The sequence below is a fragment of the Mustelus asterias genome, chromosome 3 (genome assembly GCF_964213995.1).
Source record: "Mustelus asterias chromosome 3, sMusAst1.hap1.1, whole genome shotgun sequence".
NCBI lineage: Eukaryota > Metazoa > Chordata > Chondrichthyes > Carcharhiniformes > Triakidae > Mustelus > Mustelus asterias.
This window is the reverse complement of record NC_135803.1, coordinates 135,387,637-135,412,264: the sequence shown is the minus strand read 5'-3', so window position 1 is coordinate 135,412,264 and position 24,628 is coordinate 135,387,637. Positions and strand designations below refer to the sequence as shown.

General features: G+C 40.4%; 1 protein-coding gene across 4 annotated transcripts in view; it reads right to left on the bottom strand.

Moving 5' to 3' along the window:
• Positions 1–24,628, bottom strand: part of rab43 (RAB43, member RAS oncogene family) — an 88,182-nt gene that overhangs the window by 56,654 nt on the left and 6,900 nt on the right. For 3 of the 4 annotated variants that reach the window (XR_013497479.1, XM_078209724.1, XM_078209726.1), the window contains exons 2-3: positions 24,180–24,363; positions 11,021–11,279 (exon numbers count right to left, since the gene is read on the bottom strand). Coding sequence is in view for 3 of the 4 variants with exons in the window: in XM_078209724.1 (XP_078065850.1) it covers positions 11,029–11,279; positions 24,180–24,363 (435 nt within the window). In the remaining variant the exon portion in view is untranslated. Of the gene's footprint in view, positions 1–8,114; positions 11,280–24,179; positions 24,364–24,628 lie in introns of those variants that run through there. The other variant, XM_078209723.1, reaches the window with a different exon arrangement.

The window sequence follows — 24,628 nt, the reverse complement described above, 5'->3', positions numbered from 1 at the left end:
TCATTAGGTGAATGTTTAGAAATGGAGGTTGACATCTGTGTAAACAAACCCAGTTTTGTATTTGTACAGTTTTCTACATTTCTCTTGGTATGGTTAGGCTGTGCATTAATAGCATCACAAAAAACACTTATAAAAGTGTGGCCAACTTTGTGTCTACTCTTAATCTTTTATGAAGTTTTTGTTACAAAAGGGTAGAGGTGAGGAGATGGACCTTTTTTTTAAAAGGAAGTTAAATGTTCTGTTAATTCATGTCATCCTCCTCACTTCTCCCCGGTACAGGCTGAGGTTATTCATGAAGGCCCCACCTTCTCAACCTTGCCCCTGGCCTGAGATGTGCCGACCCTCAGGTTAAAATCATCTCAAAAGGGGAGAGCAGTCAGTGGTCATCTGGGACTATGGTGACTTTACAGTTTACAGTCTCTGAGACATGGGTAAACATTTTTAGCATTATTCTTTTCCGGCGGACTGTAAATATCGACTTGTCACTTATGTCATTTTCAGCAGTCTCTTGCTGTCTAACACTGCTTCATTTTTACCCTTTTTTGAAAAAAATGATTTATCAGTGATTCATCCGAAATTTGTGATTGGGAGGGGAGGGGGAGGGTGCCCCCTTCAACATAAAACTTTAAAATGTTTTATATTTTAAACTTCCTGATTGAATTTATTTAGTAAGAAGTCTAACAACACCAGGTTAAAGTCCAACAGATTTATTTGGTAGCAAAAGCCACACAAGCTTTGCTACCAAATAAACCTGTTGGACTTTAACCTGGTGTTGTTAGACTTCTTACTGTGTTTACCCCAGTCCAACGCCGGCATCTCCACATCATGAATTTATTTAAACAGCCCCTTTGCAGAAACATCAGTTAACGGTGCTCCCTTTATTTCATCGTTTGAACTGCAAAGGGTTGGTTTAAAATATTTTGGATTGTACAAATTCTCACACTTTACCCCTGCAAATTCTTCTCAATGCCTTGTTGCAATTTAAATACCTCTTGCCCCGTTTGCCACGGCCAAACAATTAATTCTATGCACTCAGTTGAAAAGTGGATGTTGTGGTTGTTCAGAATTGCCTCCTACTTGGTGTTGACAAGTTCATAAACATGACTAGTTTTTCTTGTCTTATTTACAGTGATATCAGTGCCTTGGGTCACCATACTATCCCAAATTTGTTCCCCATAATTGCCTTCCCCATCTCCATTCCTTGCCCCCACCCCCTCTCCCCTCCTTTAAAAAGGCTAGACAGGGTGCCTCCATTTGAATTGCCTTGTCCCTCTCTTATCTGTCATGACATCTGCTGCTGGTTCCAAGCTGGAAGGTCTCTGACTGAGTTGGATGGCAAGCCACTCCAGGGGAAAATTGCAGTGAGCCAGTTTTACATACAGTGCAGTTCTGAAACCTGCAAGGAAAATCCTGCCTTAGCTGCCTGAAAAGGAAAGTATTCCTTCCTGTTCTTTCGGCTGTAGGAACTAGTATCTTATCTCTGTATATTTGTATCATCATCATGATCAAACGTGTCATTTGTTAGGTCGGTCAAAATTCTCCCATCTCACTTGCTGCAGGAATCAGCGAGCGAGACAAAAATATTTGGTGGACCATTCGAAGGTCTGTTGAATTGGGTGGAAATTTCCAGTCTTGGGGCGCCGGAGAATTCTGCCCACTGGGTTATGCTTTGGGTTGGACACCTCTTCAATCTCAATAACACGAGTTCAAATCCAATCCAGACTGAAGGAATTAAGTTCTCCTTTAGTGAGGCTACCAAGTGAAATGAAATTAAGTAGGCTCAATCCAGTTCCAGCAAACATGGCATCACACACATATCTTTCAATTCAGCTCAGGTCCAAGGATAGAAACTTCAAAGATAGCAGCAGAAGGAGGCCTTTTGGCCCTTCGAGCCTGCTCCGCCATTCATTACGATCATGGCTGATCATCCAACTCAATAGCCTAATCCTGCTTTCTCCCCATAACCTTTGATCCCATTTGCCCCAAGTGCTATATCCAGCTGCCTCTTGAATGCATTCAATGTTTTATTCGATGACTGGTGTAGGAAATGAAAAATGCCATCAATGCAGTAAAGGTCTGAACTTATGGAGGAGGCACGTTGTTGAGGCCCTTACAAGTGTGCTGTAGATTCCATTCCTCAGAAATCCCTGGCTTGGAGCACACAAAATTGGTAGTGGGGAAGGAGTTGCAATATTGATCCTCACAACAAATTAATACATTTTGAAGATGTTCAATAAATTTGATTAAAAATAGCCATGGAGAAAACCACAGTTTCATGTTTTTGATTTGAATAGAGTTAAAACCCGAAAATAAATTTTATCCCCTGATTTTGTATTTTGGGGCAGATTTTTTAGTGCAAGTATTATGCAACTCTTGTATTGTGGCTTTCAAGTCTACAGTTTCCACAAGGTAGGGACAGGCATACTGGTGGAGAAAACAAATCTGCAACCCAGTGTAGATTATACCACAATGCGTTTCGTGAACAGAATTAAATGCAGCTCAGATTAATGGGTTGAATTGTGTCTCTTTCACCTCCTCAAACATCCAACCTCTTTACTGGGTGCAGTAAAATGAGTTTTGGGCTATCAAGGCTGAACTTGAGGTCATGAGCAGATAGCACAAATTGTCTTATAGTTTAGCACTATAACTGAGCTGGTTTGGGAAATGCTTTTTGACTTGTAAGTGCTTGATCCATCTCCTAATACATCTACTCTCAGCACAAAAATGTTGCCGAGAAGATGAGGGGAATTTGCCCGAACTGTTTTTGTAAAATAATCCTAGTGCAGAAAAACAAAATATTAAATGCATCTTTCACGACTTCAAAATTTCATTGGTTGTGAAGCATTATCTTGAAGTATAGACACAGTTGTAATGAAGATCAAACAAAGACTTTCCAAAATTGAGTCAGCTAGACCTGGTCGTGTGAAGTGGAGGAAAGAACAAAGAAAGTTACAGCACAGGAACAGGCCCTTCAGCTCTAAGCCTGCACCGACCATGCTGCCCGACTTAACTAAAACCCCCTACCCTTCCGGGGACCATATTCCCATCCTATTCATGTATTTGTCAAGATGTCCCTTAAAAGTCACTAGCGTATCCACTTCCACTACCTCCCCCGGCAATGAGTTCCAGGCACCCACCACCCTCTGTGTAAAAAAAATCTGCCTCGTACATCTCCCTTAAACCTATGCCCCCTCGTAATTGACTCTTCCACCCTGGGAAAAAGCTTCTGACTATCCACTCTGTCCATGCCTCTCATAATCTTGTAGACTTCTATCAGGTCGCCCCTCAACCTCTGTCGTTCCAGTGAGAATAAACCAAGTTCCTCCAACCTCTCCTCATAGCTAATGCCCTCCATACCAGGCAACATCCTGGTAAATCTTGTCTGTACCCTCTCCAAAGTCTCCACCTCCTTCTGGCAGTGTGGCGACTACAATTGAACACTGTATTCCAAGTGCAGCCTAACTAAGGTTCTATAAAGCTGCAACATGACTTGCCAATTTTTAAACTCAATTACCCGGCCGATGAAGGCCAGCATGCTGTATGCTGCCTTCTTATGCCTGTCCTTGTACGTAGCCAGCTCCTTCTTAGCAGAACAACTGCAATGTGAACTGGCACAAGTTGGAACCGTTGTTTGCCCTAGCTAATAACTTTCTTCCTCCTGTATGTTTGACTACATGGAATACAAATTTTCTGATACCTATTAAACCCCGTGCATATATTTTCTCTCCTCGCTCCCCTTCCCGAGGTCAGTGAATCACAAAAAATGGAGTACAAATAAACATTCAAGATTGAGTTTGTATTTCTCAGACTGTTTTTACTTCTGTGGCTATGTTGTGAATGAGCATTCATCATCAAATAATTTAACCACCTTAAAGTATTTGTTGAATTTGCAGACAATTCCCCTTTTCAGTTTGGTTTATCCCACATTGTGGGTTGCACCGGGAAAGACGTAATCTACCATCAGCACATTTCAGGATTACATAGTTTGTTTTGGCAACATTATTTTAATAACACTAATTCTGCTTTAGTATTTTAACTTTGGTAACTTATTTGCTGATCTATAACCAAGTTTGAAAAGATTCTGGTGAAGATTTTGCAAAGTATTTACACATTTATCATTTTCCTTTGTTTAAAAAAAGACACACACCTGGTCTAACATTGCATTATTTTTTTCAAACACTTCTTACAAAGCCAAAACGGTTTTAAAAATTCTGTAGTAGGAAAAAATGTATGAAACTAGTTTGAAAATTTACAAAAATACCCTAGCGTGTGTTCAACTCTAATGCATAGCATTTGAACTTTTAAACAGATTTTCATCTGATCTACTGTATATCGCATCTCCACACTTTCATACCACTGAAAATTCTAAGTGATGTAGAGAACCCGATGCTCTGATCCTTATGTTTTCTGAATCGTACAAAATGTATAGAGCTAACCTCAACTTTTTACGGAATAAAATTTAAATTTTTGCTGTTGATTGATTCTTTATGAATTTGGGGATGGAGGCTGTGTAACAATCTAACTGTAAATCTTTTATGACAGGTTAGTTTATTAATGGACACAAAAGGGATTTATTTTCTGTATTTTTTTTCACCCGATTATGGGATGTGGGTATCACTGGCAACGCCACATTTATAATCCCATCCCTAAATGCCCTTCAGAAAGTGAGCTACCTTGAACCACTGCAGTCTATGCGTTGTAGAGACACACAATGCTGTTAGGAAGGAGTTCAAGGATTTTAAGTTCACTTATTAGTCTCACAAGTAGGATTGCATTAACACTGTAATGAAGTTGCAGTGAAAATCCCCTAGTTGCCACACTCCAGCGCCAGCTCGGGTACACTGAGGGAGAATTTAGCATGGCCAATGCACCTAACCAGCATGTCTTTCGGACTGTGGGAGAAAACCAGAGCACCTGGAGGAAACCCATACAGACATAGGGAAAATGTGCAGACTCTGCACATACAGTGACCCAAGCCAGGAATCGAACCCAGATCCCTGGTGCTGTGAGGCAGCAGTGCTAACCAATGTGTCAATTGATCCAGCAACAGTAAAGGAATGGTGATATATTCCAAGTCAGTACAGTCCATGACTTTTGAGGGGAACAGGCAGGTGACAATAGCTAGGATTTTACAGGGCAGCAGTGGGCTCCTCCAGTGCAACCACTTCACAGTATTTTACATTCCCCTCAGGCAAATAAGTGCCTGTAGCAGGGGCTTCCATTTCTTGAAATGTGAATGGTCCCTAACAGGATCATTATGCCTCATTTCTTAACAAATCCCAACACCCAGTAATTTAATCTACAGAACTGTATCACAAAATTCCACTTTTCCATCAGCAATCAATAAAGGAACAGTAATATATGTTCAATTCGCAATGTTGTGTTGCAGTACATCTTGCAGATCGTGCCCTAATACAAGCAGAGTCAGCCAGGGGATATGGAGTCCAGTGACCAAGGATTAATCAAGTAGGCTGCTCTTGATTACATCTAACATGCAAGTTATGGCAACTGAAGTAATGATCGTCAACATTGTTCTCCATTATCAACAAGAATATTGCATACTTATTTGGAAGTACGTAACTGCAGCAACACTCAAAAGGTTATCAGACGGAGCAGTATACTTGATTAGCCCTTGGTCACTGGACTCAATATCCACTGGCAGATCCTGTTTGTATTAAGGTACGTGCAACACAACAGTGCGAATTGGATAAATATTACTGTCCCTTCATTGATTACTGGTAGATCAAAATCCTGTCATTTCCTATCCAACACCAGTTTGAGAGTACCATTATTCTAAGAATTGCACTGGTTTAAGGGAGAGGCAATAAATGCAACTTGTTAGTATTGCCAGTGCTGACAAAAAAAACTGTTGCATTTAAAGTATACCTGTACCATACACTAGATGGGAGCATGGTGGAAGGACTAAGGTTTAGACAAGATCCAGATGTGCTGGTTTCAGCCTTGTGTTACATAATAAAGAAGTGGTGCTGAGGCCAAAGTTTGTGCCCCTCCTGTGAACAGCTGCTCAGTTAATGAAAGTTGCAGGATCTAACTCTGCAACTCACTGCCTACAGGGGGTGATAGCAGTGGAGATGATTATTGATTTTGAAAGGAAAGTGGATGGGCACTTGCAGGGCTAAGGGGGAATAGGACTGTCTGGGTTGCTGCACAGGTATGGTCTTTGATGGGCATCCCTATGCCATGGTGACTTTACCATTTCCCCAGTTGAGTTTGGCTAACTTAATAGGCTAGTTAATCAAGCCTAGGCTCTTCTGCTGGAGAGAAGAGCAGTACTTCTTCAGGGAAGGCATTCCTGGAAGAGAAGTGGCAGTGAGTTAAACACCAAAGATAAAGGCAAAATATTGCAGGTGCTGGAATGTGAAACAAAAACAGAAAAATGCTGGAAAATCTCGGCAGGTCTGAAAGCATCTGTGGAGAGAGAATAGAGCCAACGTTTTGATCTGGACAACCTTTCGTCAGATCTTCCTCGTTTTATGTCTAAAGTGCACCATGGAGAACCTCAATGAGACAATAAAGCAGCTATACAGACCAACTCTTGTTCCTATATTATCAAAATGTTGATGATTAATTATCTAAGAATGATACAGAAAACACATACTAAATACCCATGATTTATTTTTACTTCCAAGGTATTTTACAATAGCGGACTTCAATATTCAATCTCAACCCTTTTGTTTCAGAAATTTTTGATCTAGTTACCAAATCATTTATTCTACTTCTTTACATGTACAAGCAATACACAATAAAGAGCAGCAAGATAAATTGAATATTAAGCGAAGGGAAAGAAGAATATTAAAACTGCTTCAAGTGATCTGGCTGGGGCAACAGCATCTCAAATCTCACTGCCGTCCCTCCAGTCATATGCAATACCCTTAACGATGAATTCAAGTTTGAGAATTTCTGTATCCCTGTGGTTAGCTGTGAGGCAGTGCAAGCTGCACACACTGAGCTCATTGTTAAATCATTCAATTTTTTACTTTAAAGCCTCTTATCTGACTACCTCCAGTCCAGGACCAGTTCATTAGCTGACGATGTTTCAGCTATTCAGACATCTTGTGAATAATGAGCACATCCTACATTAGTAATCCATCATGTAAATTGGTGTTTGGGGTTGGGGGGGGGGGGGGTGTGGAAAGGGTGATCAGGTTTACTTTTAACAGTAAACTGAGCTAACCACTGATCTACATTTGAAACAGAGCTGTGTAAAATGCAACTTATTGTTCTAGAGTGCGAGACCCTAATTGTCAAAAGTTAAATTCACTTTTAAGCCCCTTTTTCTAATTGTGTTTTACACTAAATTTTAAAAAACTTTCAGAACTGTAAATCCTGTTAGCTCATTTATTAATATACTAAAGTATTATTCTGACATCAGAAATTATTATGGTGGCCTGAAATTACTTTATACAGGTACATGGAATAACTTTTTAGAAACCTTTTCTCAACAATATTCTTTCTTCCCCTCCTTTTCTGATATTGTTGACACAGTTCCATCAGCATTGCTAACGTATCCAGTTGACTGTTATTCACGTATGAGCCTTGTTGGTGAACATTGGCAGACTTTGATTCAGAGTACGTCACAGCTAAACCCTATCCAGCATGCACATACGTACTTCCAGTACGTGTTGTTGAATGCCAATTATATGCTTTTCCACCCTATCAGTTCACGGGCTGTTCCAAATAATTGTGGCATTTTTACCCCGATCAGCTAACATGGCATAAACTGCCTCTCAAACATGTGGCTTTCCAGGTCAGTATGCCTCAGCTAACTTTTGGTGCGACATAGCAAAGGGACTCCATGGAATTACTTCAGTCCAAAGACTAGTATGGTATAAAACTCTTCTCAAAAATATCAGAATTATCAAATTAAGCAGATTAAAAACTAAATCAATTGAAAACTTTCATCATACTAAAATAAACTATGAAGAATTGTAAAATGTAAATACAGAAGACTAGTTGAAGCCTATCATTTGATTGAGTATGATGTGTTTAGCCCTTATGTCCATGTTCTTGTTCATTGGTAATAAAGTGCAGTATTGGAATATTTGGTGTGTGAATTTTGAATATTGTAAGAACCATCTTGCAACTAGATTTTTAGGTCTAACTTTATTGCTTTATATGCTGGTAGAACAGATTGCGCGTACGTTTGCTTGGTGCCACCTTAATATTTTACAACATGCCTGTTTCTCAGATTGCAAATTTAAAATTTGTTTTTTTTAAAAAAATTATGACATGCAGACAGGTTATAAAGGAATGGATTCTGAAAAGTTTGAACAATTTACGGCACTGAACTGAAATCAATGAATATACGCAACAATATTTAAATCCTATCCTTTTGGGATAAATACAGACATTCATCTAACAGTCAATACAGTAGAGAGACTATCCAGATTAGAGAAATTTCAAGACTTGTGCAGAAATAAAGTAGATCAGCAATATATATATTGCTGAAGATTAGTGAGAATATTGTCTGGGGTATGTTCTGACAGCTTGATCACAAAACATTTACACAATTTAGTAACTTTAACTTAATGAACTTGGGGTCAATGAGACAACAATACTGTTCAATGATGACAGATGTGCAAAGTACTGCTGTATAGATGAGGGAAGATAATTTATAAAAAACTAAAGATTTGGAATAACAGGTTCTTTGAGATAGGATGTTATTGTATTATCCTGAGTGACAATCAGCTCAATTTGGCAATTAAGCACAATTTTATACATCAATGGATTAAGGACCTATTTTATGCATCTATATATCCTGTAAATAATTAAGTACATTAGTATTATTGACTGAGATTTCCTTTATTTAAATTTTAAAAAGTAACAAAAATATATCCAGCAAAAGGCAGCCACTATCAGTCTACAGCAACATACAAAAGTCACTCCAAAAGCATGACTTTAATGGAGCCAGAAGTGCAACATGACTAAATTATCATTTTATTATTCTATTAGTCCCATTAAAATCCTACAGGAATTCAGTATCAATTCAAAGTAGTACAACCTCATTGAGAAAGTTTATGTTTTCTGGATATATCTTGCAGGCAGTGAGCTGGAGAAAGTCTGCGTTGAGGAATAAAATGCTTTTTTTTCTGCTTGCCTCACTAAAGGAAAAAAAATTAACTCTTCCCTGATTGGTAGGAAAAGAGTGGGGCAGCAGTTAAAATGGAGTGGATCTATTCCCATTTTAACTTCAACAATTTTGGCAGCGAGCAAGGTTCCTGCTGGACTCTGGCAAGCCATAGAGCCCTGTGGAATTTGAACCCTCTACTCAGTGGATTCCTCTTAGGGCCACTTGGTCTGATGAAGCTATCAGGAAGCCAACTGAAGGTTGATGAATGAACTTTTCTTGGTGTGGCCAGGAGGAGGAGTGCTCCACTGGACCCTCTTGGGGCCTTTTATACCCCAATTCTTTCTCTGGGTGTGGGCCAAAACAAGCACTATCCTAATACCCTTTCGTTCCTGTATTTAAATAGGAGTAATAGCAGTGACAATTCACACCAAGAGAATTTCCACAGAAGGTTGAAGTTAACACACTAGATTTTAGTAAAGCAATGTGTGTAAAACTCTTCCATATGTAGTTAAATATTATAAGCACTATCCCGTTATCTGGTTATTAAAATATATGTACTCAATGTTCATTATTTCATCCTAAGCACAAAAGGTTTTTTTTTTAAATCCCTTTCCCATAAAATAATCTTGTACCAAACTATATTCAACTCTCTTTGTTAATCAGAATGCCCCAAATTCTCTGGTTTATTCATTGTTAAATAGCGTTGTTAATGTTGATCTGAAATAAACATTGCTAGAAAGTTGCTTTCAATATAATGAACGCTAGCTCCAGGACAGTCTATTCCCACCTCTCCAAAAATCATTAACGCTGATAAAACAACTTCATAACCAATTTTTGCTATTACTCTGGAACCTGCTTTTATAAAACAAATAAAGTGCACAATGCATTTTCGAGGAGATCATCCCTGCCAGCATTTTGAAAATGCAAAGCAAAGGACACACCAGTACTGTCTGTTGCTGGGTGTTTTGTTCTCACCAATACAGACTATGTACTTTGAATCAATAATAAGGCTGGCATCGATCCTAGCTGTAAGTTACATGCAGGACCACACAATACAAAGCACTACACCCAGGCTGAGAGTTGCAATTATCTGTTGCTAGGCTAACCAATATCTTCTCTCAGCTGCTCTCTGCTTTAGTCCAATCAGCAGTGAGAATTACATCACTGTCTTGGGAGCAACAAAACATTTGGGTCAGTGTGGGCCACAACACACTGAGCAAAAAATAGCACAATCACCTTCAAGATTAATTACTACATGTACGTAATTGATTCAAGTTTCAAATTAAATCATCACCTATTAAAATAGGTCAGACAAGTATACAACACTCCACAGTAAAATGAACTGAGATTTTAAAGAGCTATATGCAGGACTGCCAAGATTCCTAATGCATATGGAACTGAAACAAAAAAAGTAGCTGGAATGCAGGTGGTTTCAATTTGTAAGGCAACAATGGATATGCAGAAGAAAACTAGATAATTATTCACACCCCACCCCACCCCCCGACTGCTCACAACAGTCAATTGTGTCCAAAAAAGCAGTCCTACATATCATATCCAATTTAATTTTAGTTACACTTTCATATTTTAACTGTTCATGTCTTCTCTGTAAAATTCAGATATATAAATTTAATTAGAAAAAGAGCTGTTAAAGAAAGTGAGTGCTTCAGGATCAGTAGTTAAGGCGATGGGATTGTGGTTCTTATCGGAATGTCAAGGAACCTGGAATGTCAAGATTTCATGACCAGCAAGAACAGCTTTGACCGTCAGTCTTCAAATTGGAGGAATGCATACAGTTCACAATAGTTTGCACAGATTCTGTGCACAAGCACACTAATAAAACAACTGGATCCAAGCCAAGTGACTTAAACCATATTTGTGATTGATCCGTCCATTTTAAAACGAGATGATGTGAAACCTAATAAAATTAACCTGCAACATCAGCAGCTACATCCCCATCCTTCACCGACATCTTTGCTGTTTAACTTGATGCTTTCGGTTGCTTTTTCAGTGAACATAGGCCCAGCATGTCTCAGCATTAGCTCCGTGGCCATTTTTATAAAAGCTTCTTCCACGTTGCTGGAATCTTTGGCAGAAGTTTCTAATACAGATGCCATATCATAGTGAACTGCAAGAGTTTGGGCTTCTTGGCATTGAACCTCTCTGGCATCATTCTTATCAGACTTGTTACCTGCAACAGTAAACAGAAATGCAACACTTCGTTAAATTAATGTGTTTGTCCTATTGATGCAACATATTCAACCTCAAGCTTATCAAAAATATAGACATTATACAGAAACTGGCTAACCGGTCTGTGAGCAATAAGTCCCAATCACATTCATCTATTCAGTTCCTTATCATTTCATCTTTCATTCACCTATCTAATCTTGATTGTTCTGGCCTCTTACCATAGCCCCGGCAGTCAATTCCACAGCCACATACATCTCTGAAAGACATTTCTCCTGCTATTGTGCTCCATCACATTTATGTATAGATACAATCCTACCTTAGGTTTACCTACGTGCTGACTTGATGAATTCAAATGAAAATTACTTCTGAATTAAGCCTCTGAAATACATGTTTAATGTTCAAAGTAATATGGTTTGAAGGCATGCAGCAAATTGCTGCTCAGTGTCTTTTTTGTTAGCAGAGTTCAGACTGATCAATAACTTGTATACCATGTAATTTCATATTCAATGCAAACTACATTTTGAAATGCCATTATAAATACAGTATATTGATTTTCACTAATTATTATGTATACGTGGCAATCTTCAGGAGTGGCTTCCAGAGTGCATGTGGTTCTTTACAGTTGTAGTGACAATTTAGGATCACTTCCAGGCTGACTCATGGCTTGGCCAACTTTTCACCCTCTAACTCATAAACTCCCGTCAGTGTGCTAATGTGTAACATTAAACATGTATTTCAGAGGCTTAATTCAGAAGTAATTTTCATTTGAATTCATCAAGTCAGCACGTAGGTACACCTAAGGTAGGATTTCTACATTAAGCATTGACTCTGACTGTACAAATATAGCCTGCATGCAGTAAACAAGCACTGGAAGTATGCCAAACAGACAGTTAATCAGTATGAAAGGTTGATTTGACACCAGCAGCATCATTTTGGAGACTCAAGGCTCCAACTAAGACCCTCTCTTTAACTTGCACAGCCACACACTGATTCAGGACTCCAATATCAGTGCTATTTAAAAAGACCATCAACTACTAACAGGTTAGTTGCTGGTCAATGTTTTCTGGCTGCAACTTTGATTGTACAACTGTTTTGTGATATCAATAAGTTAAAGTTGCAAAAGTCCACCGGAAGTGACGTCACAGGTGTTGATTCAGTTCATGGCTTCAGCACAAACAAGTTGCCCCCAGACACAGATGCACTCGTAGCCATTTCTTTCTAACATGACTTAGAGCATGAACAAAGGCCACGTAGGATAGGCTGCTGAAAGAGGGAAGAGGAAGGGGGAAACAGAAGGACTTTCAGCAAGAACCATATCCACCTGAGTTTTCTCTATACTTCCTGACATCCTGAGTAAATTCTGCCACCTGCTTCAGCCTCAGAGATGGCTTTGTCATGGCTGTGAAGATTATAGCAATTTTATGCACCTGCCTTCTTCCAGATAGGAGTTGGACTTATTTATAGCATCTCACAATTTGCCATCCACTGTTATGGCAAGGATGAACAGTGAGGCATTCCATTTATTTGTTTGCTGGACAGAAACTGGCAGAACAAGTTCACAGTTTCACTAGGATTGCAGACTTCCTGGTGGTGCAGGGTGCCACTAACTGTAAGCACATTACTTTGTTGACACCTCAAGTTAACTCTAACCTAAACCAGAATGAAAAGGAATTCCATTCCCGCAACATCCAGCTGCTGTGCAACCTTGGGCATCAAATCACGCCGGTAAACATCAGGTATTTTGGCAGTAGTTATGATGGTTCTATTCTACAGCAATCCACCATTCCTGTTGCATGCTTTCCCACACCAAATGGAAAGTAAACAGACTCTTCATTATCCAAATGGATGAGTTTTGACAGTCAAATAATCGTTTCCTCTCCCCTGCCCACTTTCCAGTAGTTTGATCACAAATAAATGGAAGTGGTCAAAGAATTTGAAAAAAATAATTAAACATTTTTTTTTAGTCACCTCAGGACTTTTCTCCTGGGTTGCTGCCAGAAGATTTATCTCAAATTACTAAAACTCCAGGAGAACCTGAGGGGATCGGCAGCTATGGTCTATACAGTCTACTCCTTTTAATTTGATGTTGCTTACTTTTGAATTTTTCATTTACATTTTTTAAGCACTAGATTTCCATGTTGCTGCTATGTTACTAAATTTGAATTGTGTAATTTCATTTTTAAGTAAAATGTCTATGATTTATCAAGAATAAACGGTAACACTGTCAACCATCATAGGGTGCATTTAATAAGGTAAAATGCAGTCTCAGGGCATAATAATAAAGCAATTGTTAAGTGCTATTTCTCCACACTGTAACAATATATAGAACATAGAACAAAGAACACTACAGCGCAGTACAGGCCCTTCGGGAATATTTCCCATCAACCACCACCCTCTGTTTTCTTACAGCTAGTCAATTCCTGATCCAAACCACTAAATCACCCTCAATCCCATGTGTCCGTATTTTCTGCAAAAACTTACCATGGGGAACCTTATCAAACGCTTTGCTGAAATCCATATACACCACATCAACCGCTTTACCCTCATCCACCTCTTTGGTCACCTTCTCAAAGAACTCAATAAGGTTTGTGAGGCACGACCTACCCTTCACAAAACCGTATTGACTATCCCTAATCAAATTATTCCTTTCTAGGTGATTATAAATCCTATCTCTTATAATCCTTTCCAATACTTTGCCCACAACAGAAGTAAGGCTCACCAGTCTATAATTACTAGGTTTTATATATATATAGATATATATATAGTTAAGAAAATTTAGCACAGGGTTTTATTTGTACATAAACAGCTGAAATTTGGCTGTAAAACTTTCACATTAATTAGACTATGCTGAGGTCTGAACATTCTTTTTCATTTACAAACTGAATATGTCTTAATACTTATTGCAACTGCACATAATAAAGATATTGGGTAAAGGTTTGAAAGATAGTTAAATAATAGTCGAAAGAGTATTTTTTTTTTAACAATACAGCACAGGAACAGGCCCTTTGGCCCTCCAAGCCCGCGCCGCTCCCCGGTCCAGGATTGAATCCTGAATCCAGGATCCCCGCCCAATTTTCCAGCCTATCTACATACCAATATCCTATCCACCGAGCTGTCCCTCACAGCTACGATGCTTTGTTCATTACAACCTATTAACTCACCCCCACCCCCCCATTCCAGACCATGTGATCTCCAGGGAGAGGCGAAAACCCAGAGTGAAAAACCCCAGGGCCAATATGGGGAAAAAAAATCTGGGAAATTCCTCTCCGACCCCCTGAGGCGATCGAAACGAGTCCAGGAGATCACAATGGCCCTGATCGGAAAATGCTTCCCAACCCTAGTCATTTCCACTTCCACGAACACCATCTGAATTCCCTGCCCCCGAGACAGGTTCCCAACTATCCGCAGTCTCGCTCTGTACTGGCACCAGCAAGATGATCATAGAATGAAGCCTTGAAACGAGAAACAAGGAACAATTAGCCCGCGCCGCTCCCTGGTCCAAACTAGACCACTCTTTTGTATCCCTCCATTCCCACTCCGTTCATATAGCTGTCTAGATAAGTCTTAAACGTTCCCAGTGTGTCCGCCTCCACCACCTTGCCCGGCAACACATTCCAGGCCCCCACGACCCTCTGTGTGAAATATGTCCTTCTGATATCTGTGTTAAACCTCCCCCCCTTCACCTTGAACCTATGACCCCTCGTGAACGTCACCACCGACCCGGGGAAAAGCTTCCCACCGTTCACCCTATCTATGCCTTTCATAATTTTATACACCTCTATTAAGTCTCCCCTCATCCTCCGTCTTTCCAAGGAGAACAACCCCAGTTTCCCCAATCTCTCCTCATAACCAAGCCCCTCCATACCAGGCAACATCCTGGTAAACCTCCTCTGTACTCTCTCCAAAGCCTCCACGTCCTTCTGGTAGTGTGGCGACCAGAACTGGACGCAGTATTCCAAATGCGGCCGAACCAACGTTCTATACATCTGCAACATCAGACCCCAACTTTTATACTCTATGCCCCGTCCTATAAAGGCAAGCATGCCATATGCCTTCTTCACCACCTTCTCCACCTGTGACGTCACCTTCAAAGATCTGTGGACTTGCACACCCAGGTCCCTCTGCGTCTCTACACCCTTTATGGTTCTTCCATTTATCGTGTAGCTCCTCCCTACATTATTCCCACCAAAATGCATCACTTCGCATTTATCAGGATTGAACTCCATCTGCCATTTCCTTGCCCAAATTTCCAGCCCATCTATATCCTTCTGTAGCCTCTGACAATGTTCCTCACTATCTGCAAGTCCTGCCAGTTTTGTGTCGTCCGCAAACTTACTGATCACCCCAGTTACTCCTTCTTCCAGATCATTTATATAAATCACAAACAGCAGAGGTCCCAATACAGAGCCCTGCGGTACACCACTAGTCACAGGCCTCCAGCCGGAAAAAGACCCTTCCACTACCACCCTCTGTCTTCTATGACCAAGCCAGTTCTCCACCCATCTAGCCACCTCCCCCTTTATCCCATGGGATCCAACCTTTTTCACTAGCCTACCATGAGTATGTTAGGGCATTGCTGACACCAACATCTTGAATACTCTGCCTGGAATGAGCGGTTGTCATGCGGGAAGGCTGGACAGACTGGGCTTGTTTCCACTGGAGTTTAGAAAGGGGGAGGGAGGGAAAGCTCAGTTGGCTGGTTTGTGAGGCAGAGTAACGCCAACAGCGTGGGTTCAACTCCCGTACCAGCTGAGTATTCATGAAGGCCCTGCCTTCTCAACTATGCCCCTTGCCCGAGGTGTGACGACCCTCAGGTTAAATCACCAGCAGTCAACACTCTCTCTCAAAAAGGGTGGGGAGGGGGGCACAGCCTATTGACCTCTATGACTTTGGTGACTTTCATTTCATTTTCCAAAAAGTGAGGTGACTTGACTTAAGTATACAAGATCCTGAATGGTCTTAATAAGGTGGACGTGGAAAGTATGTTCCCTCCTGTGGACGAGTCCTGAACGAGAGAGCACTCTTTTAAAATTAGGGAACACCCTTCTAGACAGAGGTGAGGAGATTTTTTTTCTCTGAGGTTTGTGCGATTTTGGAATTCCCTGCCTCAGAAGACAGTGGACACGGGATCATTCAATATTTTAAAGCAGAGGTATACTGGTTCCCTTGCCTAACAAGAATCTAAGGTTCTCGGGGCTGGGTAGGAATGAGGAATCTGAAACCCAAACAGATCAGCTATAATCTTACTGAATGGCAGAGCAAGCTCGAGGGGCTTAATGGCCTACTCCTATTTTGTATGCATGTAAACTGCTCATTGTAGCAGAAGGGTCAGCAACCAGAGGACACAGGTCTGACTGGCAAAAGAACAAAAGGTGACATGTGGAAAACATGTTTTATTCAGTGAGTTGCTGCGATCTGGAGTGTACTGCCCGAAAAGGTGGTGGAAGAGGATGGAATTTTCAAAAAAGGAATTGGATAAATATTTTAATGCAAAAAAAAAAATGCAGGGTTATGAGGAAAGAACTGGGATGTTGGACCAATTAGACAGCTCTTTGAAACGGTTGGCAAAACTTCCTCCAGTGCAGTAACAGTCAACGAGTCTAATCTAGATCAGTGACTCAAGCACACTCAATCAACGATGGAGTCATATAATTTGAATATACATGCATAAATTAATTAAAACATTTAGAATTTGCACTGCAATTTTTTTAAATGTTACATATTTACAGCAGAATCATCATAACTGGTAAAAATTAAATTGCACTGAGTGACTGAACGAAGCGCATTGAAGGTGAAATTTACATGTCATTGTTTTGACACCCACATGTATCTCTTTCATTAAACCAATAGCAGGAGTCACACAAAATCTTAAAAGATTAATTAATTTGATAAACTGTTTTACAATGCAATAAGTCTGAAAAACTTAACATGTATTCATTATTTATTTAATCTTACATGCATTTTTCAGGAGGCCCACTCCCCACAAAGAGGGAGTAGATTGAAATGAATGGCTGGTGAAACTAGGTCACTGGCACACATTTCTTAATGGCTAACTAAATGTAACAGGGCATAGGGCCAAAAGCAGGTTGTTTTGACTGTCCTGACTCACAATTGCAATGCTGAATGGGGCCTAAAGAGGGGAAAATATGTTAAATCTAGGAATTAAAGTGCATAGTGCATACAAACTGACAGCAAGTTTGACTAATACATGTGATTTTTGGGTGCAATCTAGCTCATCCCTTTTTAAACATGGCACTGTACATAATCAAAAGGGCAAAATATATTTCTGTGCACACATTCAAAAGGGGAAAAAAAAACTGTATTTATATAAACGGATGGGATTTTCCCCCAAAATTTCTAAGGCCGAAAACCAATTCCAAGGCGGGCAAGGTCTCCAGAATGGAAATCTCCGTTGGTCTCGGGTGGAATTTTACGATCCCGCCCTAACTGTCGCATTCACGTAAAAACTGGAGTAAATCCCGCTGGTTTTTTCAGCGGGATTTTCAAAATGAATCTCCCACACTGTGCACTGCAGGGTGCACTAGCTGGAATCATGCTCAGAATTGGAGGCAAGGCCCATTCCTGCGGGAGAGGCTGGAAGCATAGCGCTGAGCGGGCCACTTCACATGTGACAATCTATCAGCGCTGAGATCAGCACATACGCAATAGCCCGCACTGCCGGCCTCCCGATCACTGCCCTTGCGACCCCCCAAGCCTTGCACCCCCCCACCCCATTGGCACTGCCCGATGTCCAGTGGGCAGTGCCTAGATGCCCCCTGTGCAATGGCACTTTGCCCCTTGGGCAGGGCCAGGGGCCCAGGCTGGCAATACCCAGGGGGCACTCGCCTTACCCCGACCTCCTGGGGAGCCTCAATGGCCCCCCCTTCACTCTAGCGGAGTCGGGCCACCAACTCTCCATTAATGGGGAGCTGTTGTAAACCCAACTGGAGTGAAACACTCCTGGAGTGAAACACACTGCTCAAGCAGCGCAGTGGGCTGGGAGAATCGTCCCGAACATCTTTCACATCTACACAACATCCCAAAGCTCTTAACAGCCAATGAAGTACTTTTTGGAAGTGCAGTCACTGTTGTGATGCAGGGAACATAGCAGTTAATTTGCATGCGGCAAGCCCCCACAAACAGCAATGTGATAATGACCAGGTAATCTGTTTTTGTCATGTTGACTGAGGGATAAATATTGTAAGAAGTCTCACAACACCAGGTTAAAGTCCAACAGGTTTATTTGGTAGCCAATACCATAAGCTTTCGGAGCGCTGCCCCTTCGTCAGATGGAGTGAAAATCTGTTCTCCAACTGTGCACAGAAACACAGAAATCAAGTTACTTTGTAACTTTTTATTTTTATTTAACTTTTTAACTATTTAACTTTTAACTATTTAACTTTTTAACACATTTGTAACTTGATTTCTGTGTCTCTGTGCACTGTTGGAGAACAGATTTTCACTCCATCTGATGAAGGGGCAGCGCTCCGAAAGCTTATGGTATTTGCTACCAAATAAACCTGTTGGACTTTAACCTGGTGTTGTGAGACTTCTTACTGTGCTTACCCCAGTCCAACGCCGGCATCTCCACATCATGGATAAATATTGGCCAGACAAAGAAAACTCCCCAGTCCTCTTTCAAAATTAATGCTATGGGATCCTGAGAGGACACACCAGGCCTTAGTTTAACGTCTCTTCTGAAAGATGTGACTAACTCAAAGTTGGGCAAAATACAGGGATGTAAGCCCATGTTGAGTCCAATAACTCAGGCAAAGAAGCATGTTCAGCAGTACACACAAGCGACATGTGGTCTGTGTTACAATAAAACACAATATTAAACACATACGGAACTCAAATATAGTCATATAGTTGGGGTGGAAATAACCATTTGAATCCTTTTGGCCAGCCCAAGATTGTTCCATGATATTATACCTCTGTGTACATTATTTATTCAAATCTGCAACGACTACTTGGACAATGTCTAAAGTTATTTCATTTTTGAAATATTTTCATAAATCTTGAATTATGCATAAAGTCATTTTTAGTTCTAACTAATTAAATCAACAAACACAAACCTGTTAGCTAATTTTCTTCCTCATACATTCCTGTATCTTCATTTGAAGAACCAAGTTGAATTTAGTCTTTAGAATGGTTTGTTGATGATGTAGTATTTTTGGATCAGGAAAGTAGTTTATCCGTACACAATTTAAACTCCACAGATGGTGGTGGGTGCCTGGAACTCTGGGGGAGGTAGTGGAAGCAGATATAATAGTGACCTTTAAGGGACATCTGGACAAATACACGAATAGGATGGAAATAGAGGGATATGGTCTTCGGAAGGGTAAGGGGGTTTAAGTTCATGCTTGGTGCAGGTTTGGAGGGCCTGTGCTGTAATTTTCTTTAGTAGCCATTTCCCCAAAGCTTCACTTGTTCTATATTTAACTACAATTTACATGAACCACCGACCACATCCTTGCTGAAGAATGGTATTTAAAATTACAAAGAGTTTTGAAAGGAGAAAAAAAAAGTGTGTCGATTTTGCATTCCAGGTGAGAATTTGGCCTTGCAAATGGCCAGCCAGTCCATGAACACTGCTAGGAAGACACAAGTCAATTTTACAAACATATAAATTAGCAGTAAGCCACTCGGTCCCTCGAGCCTACTTGGCTATTCAATAAGATCATGGCTGATCTGATTTTAATCTCAACTTCACATTCCTGCCTACCCCCAATAACCTTTTACTCCCTTGCTTATCAAGAACCTAGCAACCTCTACCTTAAAAACATTCAAGGACTCACTCTCAACTCCTTTTGTGGAAGAGATTTCCAAGTCTCACAACCCACAGCAAAAATGTTTTCTCTCATCTCTGTCCTAATTTTGATGGTTAGGCTTTTTGAGCATGTCATCTACCCAATCGTGGCCAATAATACAAGGAAATAGATGTCTAGCCATCAGGAACTCACAGGGCAGGCCTATAGTTTCATTGTTGGGCCCAAAAAGCTCTAAGGGCGCACAAGGAACAGAAAATCTGTATTCCATTCCCAACATGATTGGTTGGGTAGGGAAGCCATCGCTACCACCCCATTCGGCTTCAAGCTAAAATAGCACTTTGGCCAAAATCTGCGGGATTATTAAGTGTCTTTGTGATAGAGCAATAATTATATTTTCGTTCAGTTCAAGCTACTAACCTCTTGTAAATTTTATATTGTAATACTTAAATGCCCCAGCAATGACTCCAAAAGGAGCTGTACTGTACAGGAAGTTTTCACTTACAAGTTGCGATTGCATTCCTCAAAGTGCAGCTTTTAAGTGAAACAACTTGTAAGTGAATAAGATTTTCACATTGCAAACAATGTAAAAGCTCATTCCATAGGATCTCGCATCAGAAAAAAATCAAACATAATGCTCTGAAAATTGGAATACTCCTAAATTATCATATCAACTTTTAAAATAGCAAATTATAAGGAAGGTGATGGCCTAGTGGTAATATTGCTAGACAATTAATCCAGAACCCGCTGATGTCCTGGGGATTCGGGTTCAAATCCTGCCACCATAGATGGTGGAATTTGAATTCAAATAAAAAATTAGAATGAAGAATCTACTGATAACCGTGAAACCATTGTCAGAAAAACCCATCTGGTTCACTAATGTCCTTTAGAGAAGGAAATTTGTCATCCTTACCTGGTCTGGCCTACATGTGACTCCAGAGCCACAGCAATATGGTTGACTCTCAACTGTCCTCGGGCCAGTTGAGTCAACGCTCATGTCCCATGAATTAAAAAAAAATTAAAAATGTAAAATAAAGAAAATGCTTTCTACCCAACCACCTGTTTTATACCTGCACGATCCCCCCACCCATCGCTTACCTTGTTCGGCTACCCTGCACGTCGCTTACCCTGCAGACCCCTCCACCGTCACTTCCATCTCCTGAACCCTTGGAAGAATCAGAGCGGCAGTGAAAGGGAGGAAGCGAGTAAAGGAAGGGTAATGATGCTGAAGCTAATGTCCTGACTCTAAATGCACATATTGGCCTTATTATATCCATGGTACTAAAGCGAAAAAAATACCACAGGAAACTTAAAATGGGGGCCCTCTGTATGTTTGGTCTCACAAAGTGTCTTCAGCTGCATAGTGACAAAAGGTTTAGTACAGGTATTACTAAGGTCAAATCATTAACGGTTTGAGATCAGCAGCAGATGAGACCAGCTTGAGAAGAGTTGCAGTATAACCACACTTACAAAACTGACAGCTTAATTTTCAGGTAAAATATTTCACAGGCAGCGTATTGGAATACTTCATGTTCATGTTAGGTCTTTTGGTTATTTAATAACTTAAACAAAATCACTTCCTTTTTGATGTCAATCAGAAAAGGTTTATGCATCTTTCACCTGATGTTTCCCAGCATTCCCGAGAGGTCAGAGAATTGAGTTTGGATTACATTAAGCATTGGCACTCACATGCTCAACACCACTGGACCACCTCAGGTAGCTTACAACACAACAGGAGAGAGTTATATTGACTGAACATCTGGTTTTGAAAACATTGCCAGAAACCTGCCAGGACCACAATTGGACATCACTATCTTAAAAGTTCAATTTTCTCAACCTTCATGAATTTTAAAAAAAATCTATGGTTGTAATTTAAGGTGAATATTTACCAGCACAAACTGATGTGCCAATGATTTAATAGCTAAACTCTACAAGGAGACCATGGGCAAGTTCACAACATGCAGGCCCCCTTTAAGTTGTAAGCTTACATTGAAGGAACATTGTTCAGCTAGGCAGTGAGGCAGATAGAAAGCTTTTTTATTAGGAAGACTGTAGGTAACTCTTTAGTGATCACAAGGCTGTGAATGATTAAGAGTTTGGTTTCAGTCTATAATGTCACTCCAATAATGTGCAGTCTCTTAAAGTTAAACGCATTAAAGTCTAAATATCAAAATTGATTTTGAGGAGTATTTCATTATTTTGCTTATCATGAGTCTGTGTAAGACAACGAATAAATGAAGGGAAATTTTCAAAAGTATGCATTTAAACAATTGAAAGTCTCTAAAGAAAGTTAATAATTTAGTCCAGATTTAAAGCCAAGACCACACTGGGCATCAGAGGGATGCAGTGTACAAGAATCACGGCTTGAGCTGCCAGAGGCCTTAGATGGTAGAAATAGTTTTCTATCACTGTTGTACCTTAGTCCACAATTGATTCCTGGTTTAATACTGCAAACTGTAGTACAAAATCACAGCTAGCTATCTTGGGCCTGCTGTTTTGTTTGTCTGACCCATGACTGCGGCAACAGCAAAGTAAAGTTGGAGGGTTGGAGCTATCCCTTCCTACCCAATATGCATCGGTACAGAGCCTGGGCCAGCTAAAAACATCCTTAGCAATTTTGAAAAGTCTTAAAAATCTTTGGGTAGTCGGTCAGGTATGAAGCTTTGATACAACTGGCTTCTCTCTCCTTGCCTCTTTGCACTACTTGGAAACAGAATGTTTCACAGATGCAACAAGGAAGAAAATTGAGCCAATAGACATTAAGAAACAGGGAAAGTCCCTTAAGCTGAACAAGTTTGCCCTGTTACGTAGATAAATCTCCATTTAACTGCCTTCTCACCACAGGGCCAACTCCCTGCTCTAGTGGCTCACACAAAATACACCGCAGGAAATAACACACCACTCAATTTTCTGCCATTAAAATTATATCATTCAATGTCATTGGAAAACACAACTAATTGATCAGGAGATTAAAGGATATCTAGGAGTGATTACAAGAACACCATTCAATCAAGAATCAAAAGGGATTGTGATGATATTAATACCACAGATAATTTTACAAAGCAGATTTCCAGGTGCTGCAGTCAAGGGTTCTGCAAGAATTGGTAGTTCCTATTGGAGTGGAGTGCGGCTCAGTGCCTAAACTGCAGAAATGGAAGCAACTGAAAAAGAGTGGAATACAAATGTCAGGTGCTCACAGACCTGGGGCAGGTCAAGAGAAAATTTGTTTGTCTTGGGCAGGTTGCCAAGTTAAACGCTGCTGACATTTTGCTTCCTTTCAAAAATGCTACCGTACAACATATCTTACTAGCACACTTGTTCTTGTGGCTCATAGGGACAATTAGCAGCATTCTGCCATCTGCTTATGCACTTTCCAAATGCATAGAGTGTACCCATTTTCCTTAGGGTACTCAGCATTGCAGGTAGGAGGTGGTGTTTGGTCACATAGCCTATTAAATGAGATAAACAAACACCACACATGCTGTCTACACAAGACTCACATTCACAGCGGGTATTGGGGTATCTGACTTTCCATCATTTTTAAACAATGCATATTCCTGTCACTAAGAAAGTTAGTGATAGCCAGCAAAAGCTGTTTTTAGCAGCTGCTAAAAGGCATGGGTTCACTAGAGATTTTGGGCTTGGAGGAAATCACAGATTCACACTGAGGAAGTAAGGGAGGGGAAACTTGTTGGTTCCCCCAAGCTCACGAGTAGTATAACATGCTTTTCATTTCCATCCTGAAATTAGCAAAGAAAGAATGGACTTTCCCAAACTATATGCAAACAGTATGTAGGCCCAGACAACCAATATAGCAACCCTCGTGGTGGCTGTATTTCCACAAACAAGGAGGCACAGTACAACCCCGGAGGCAGGCAGTTTCCTCATATATTCCTCTCACCAAAAGCAAAATTCAGAATGAGGAAACATTTAAAAAGTAGAAGACTCGTGCTTATGCACTTTCAGAAAGGTGCAATATTTAAACCTAACAAGTAGTTATGAAAAATGCTGCTGTGTTCATGGAAATTGCTGTGGCTATTGATGACAATATTTATACCTGGGCAAGATTATGACTGCTTGCATGATTCTGTACCTATATACGTTCAATTCAAACTTTCTGTAAGAAAACCTACCAATTAATAATTGCACAATGTTTGAACCTGCATACTTCTTCACATCTTCTATCCACCGTGGCACAGATTCAAAAGATCCCCTTTTGCTAATGTCATAAGCAATAATCGCACCATTAGCACTTCGATAATAACTCTGTGTAATTGTCCTAAAGCGTTCTTGTCCAGCTGTGTCCCATATCTGCAACTGTAATAGGAAAACACATGAAGAATAATGAAAAACAGGAAACAAGAAACATCACTGCTCAACTCTGGTTCTGTGGTTAGTTTGGCCACAGGGTGGAATTGAGACTCAGTTACATCCTTCACATCTTGATAAAGGATGATGAAACACCGGTGTAACTGTTGAGTCAAGGTCTGAGCTAGCTGGTTTTCTGTTATAATCACGGATTATTTCATTGTTAGTGCCTGTTTGTCCCTCAAAACTCACGGTTTTCAAATAATGAATGCTA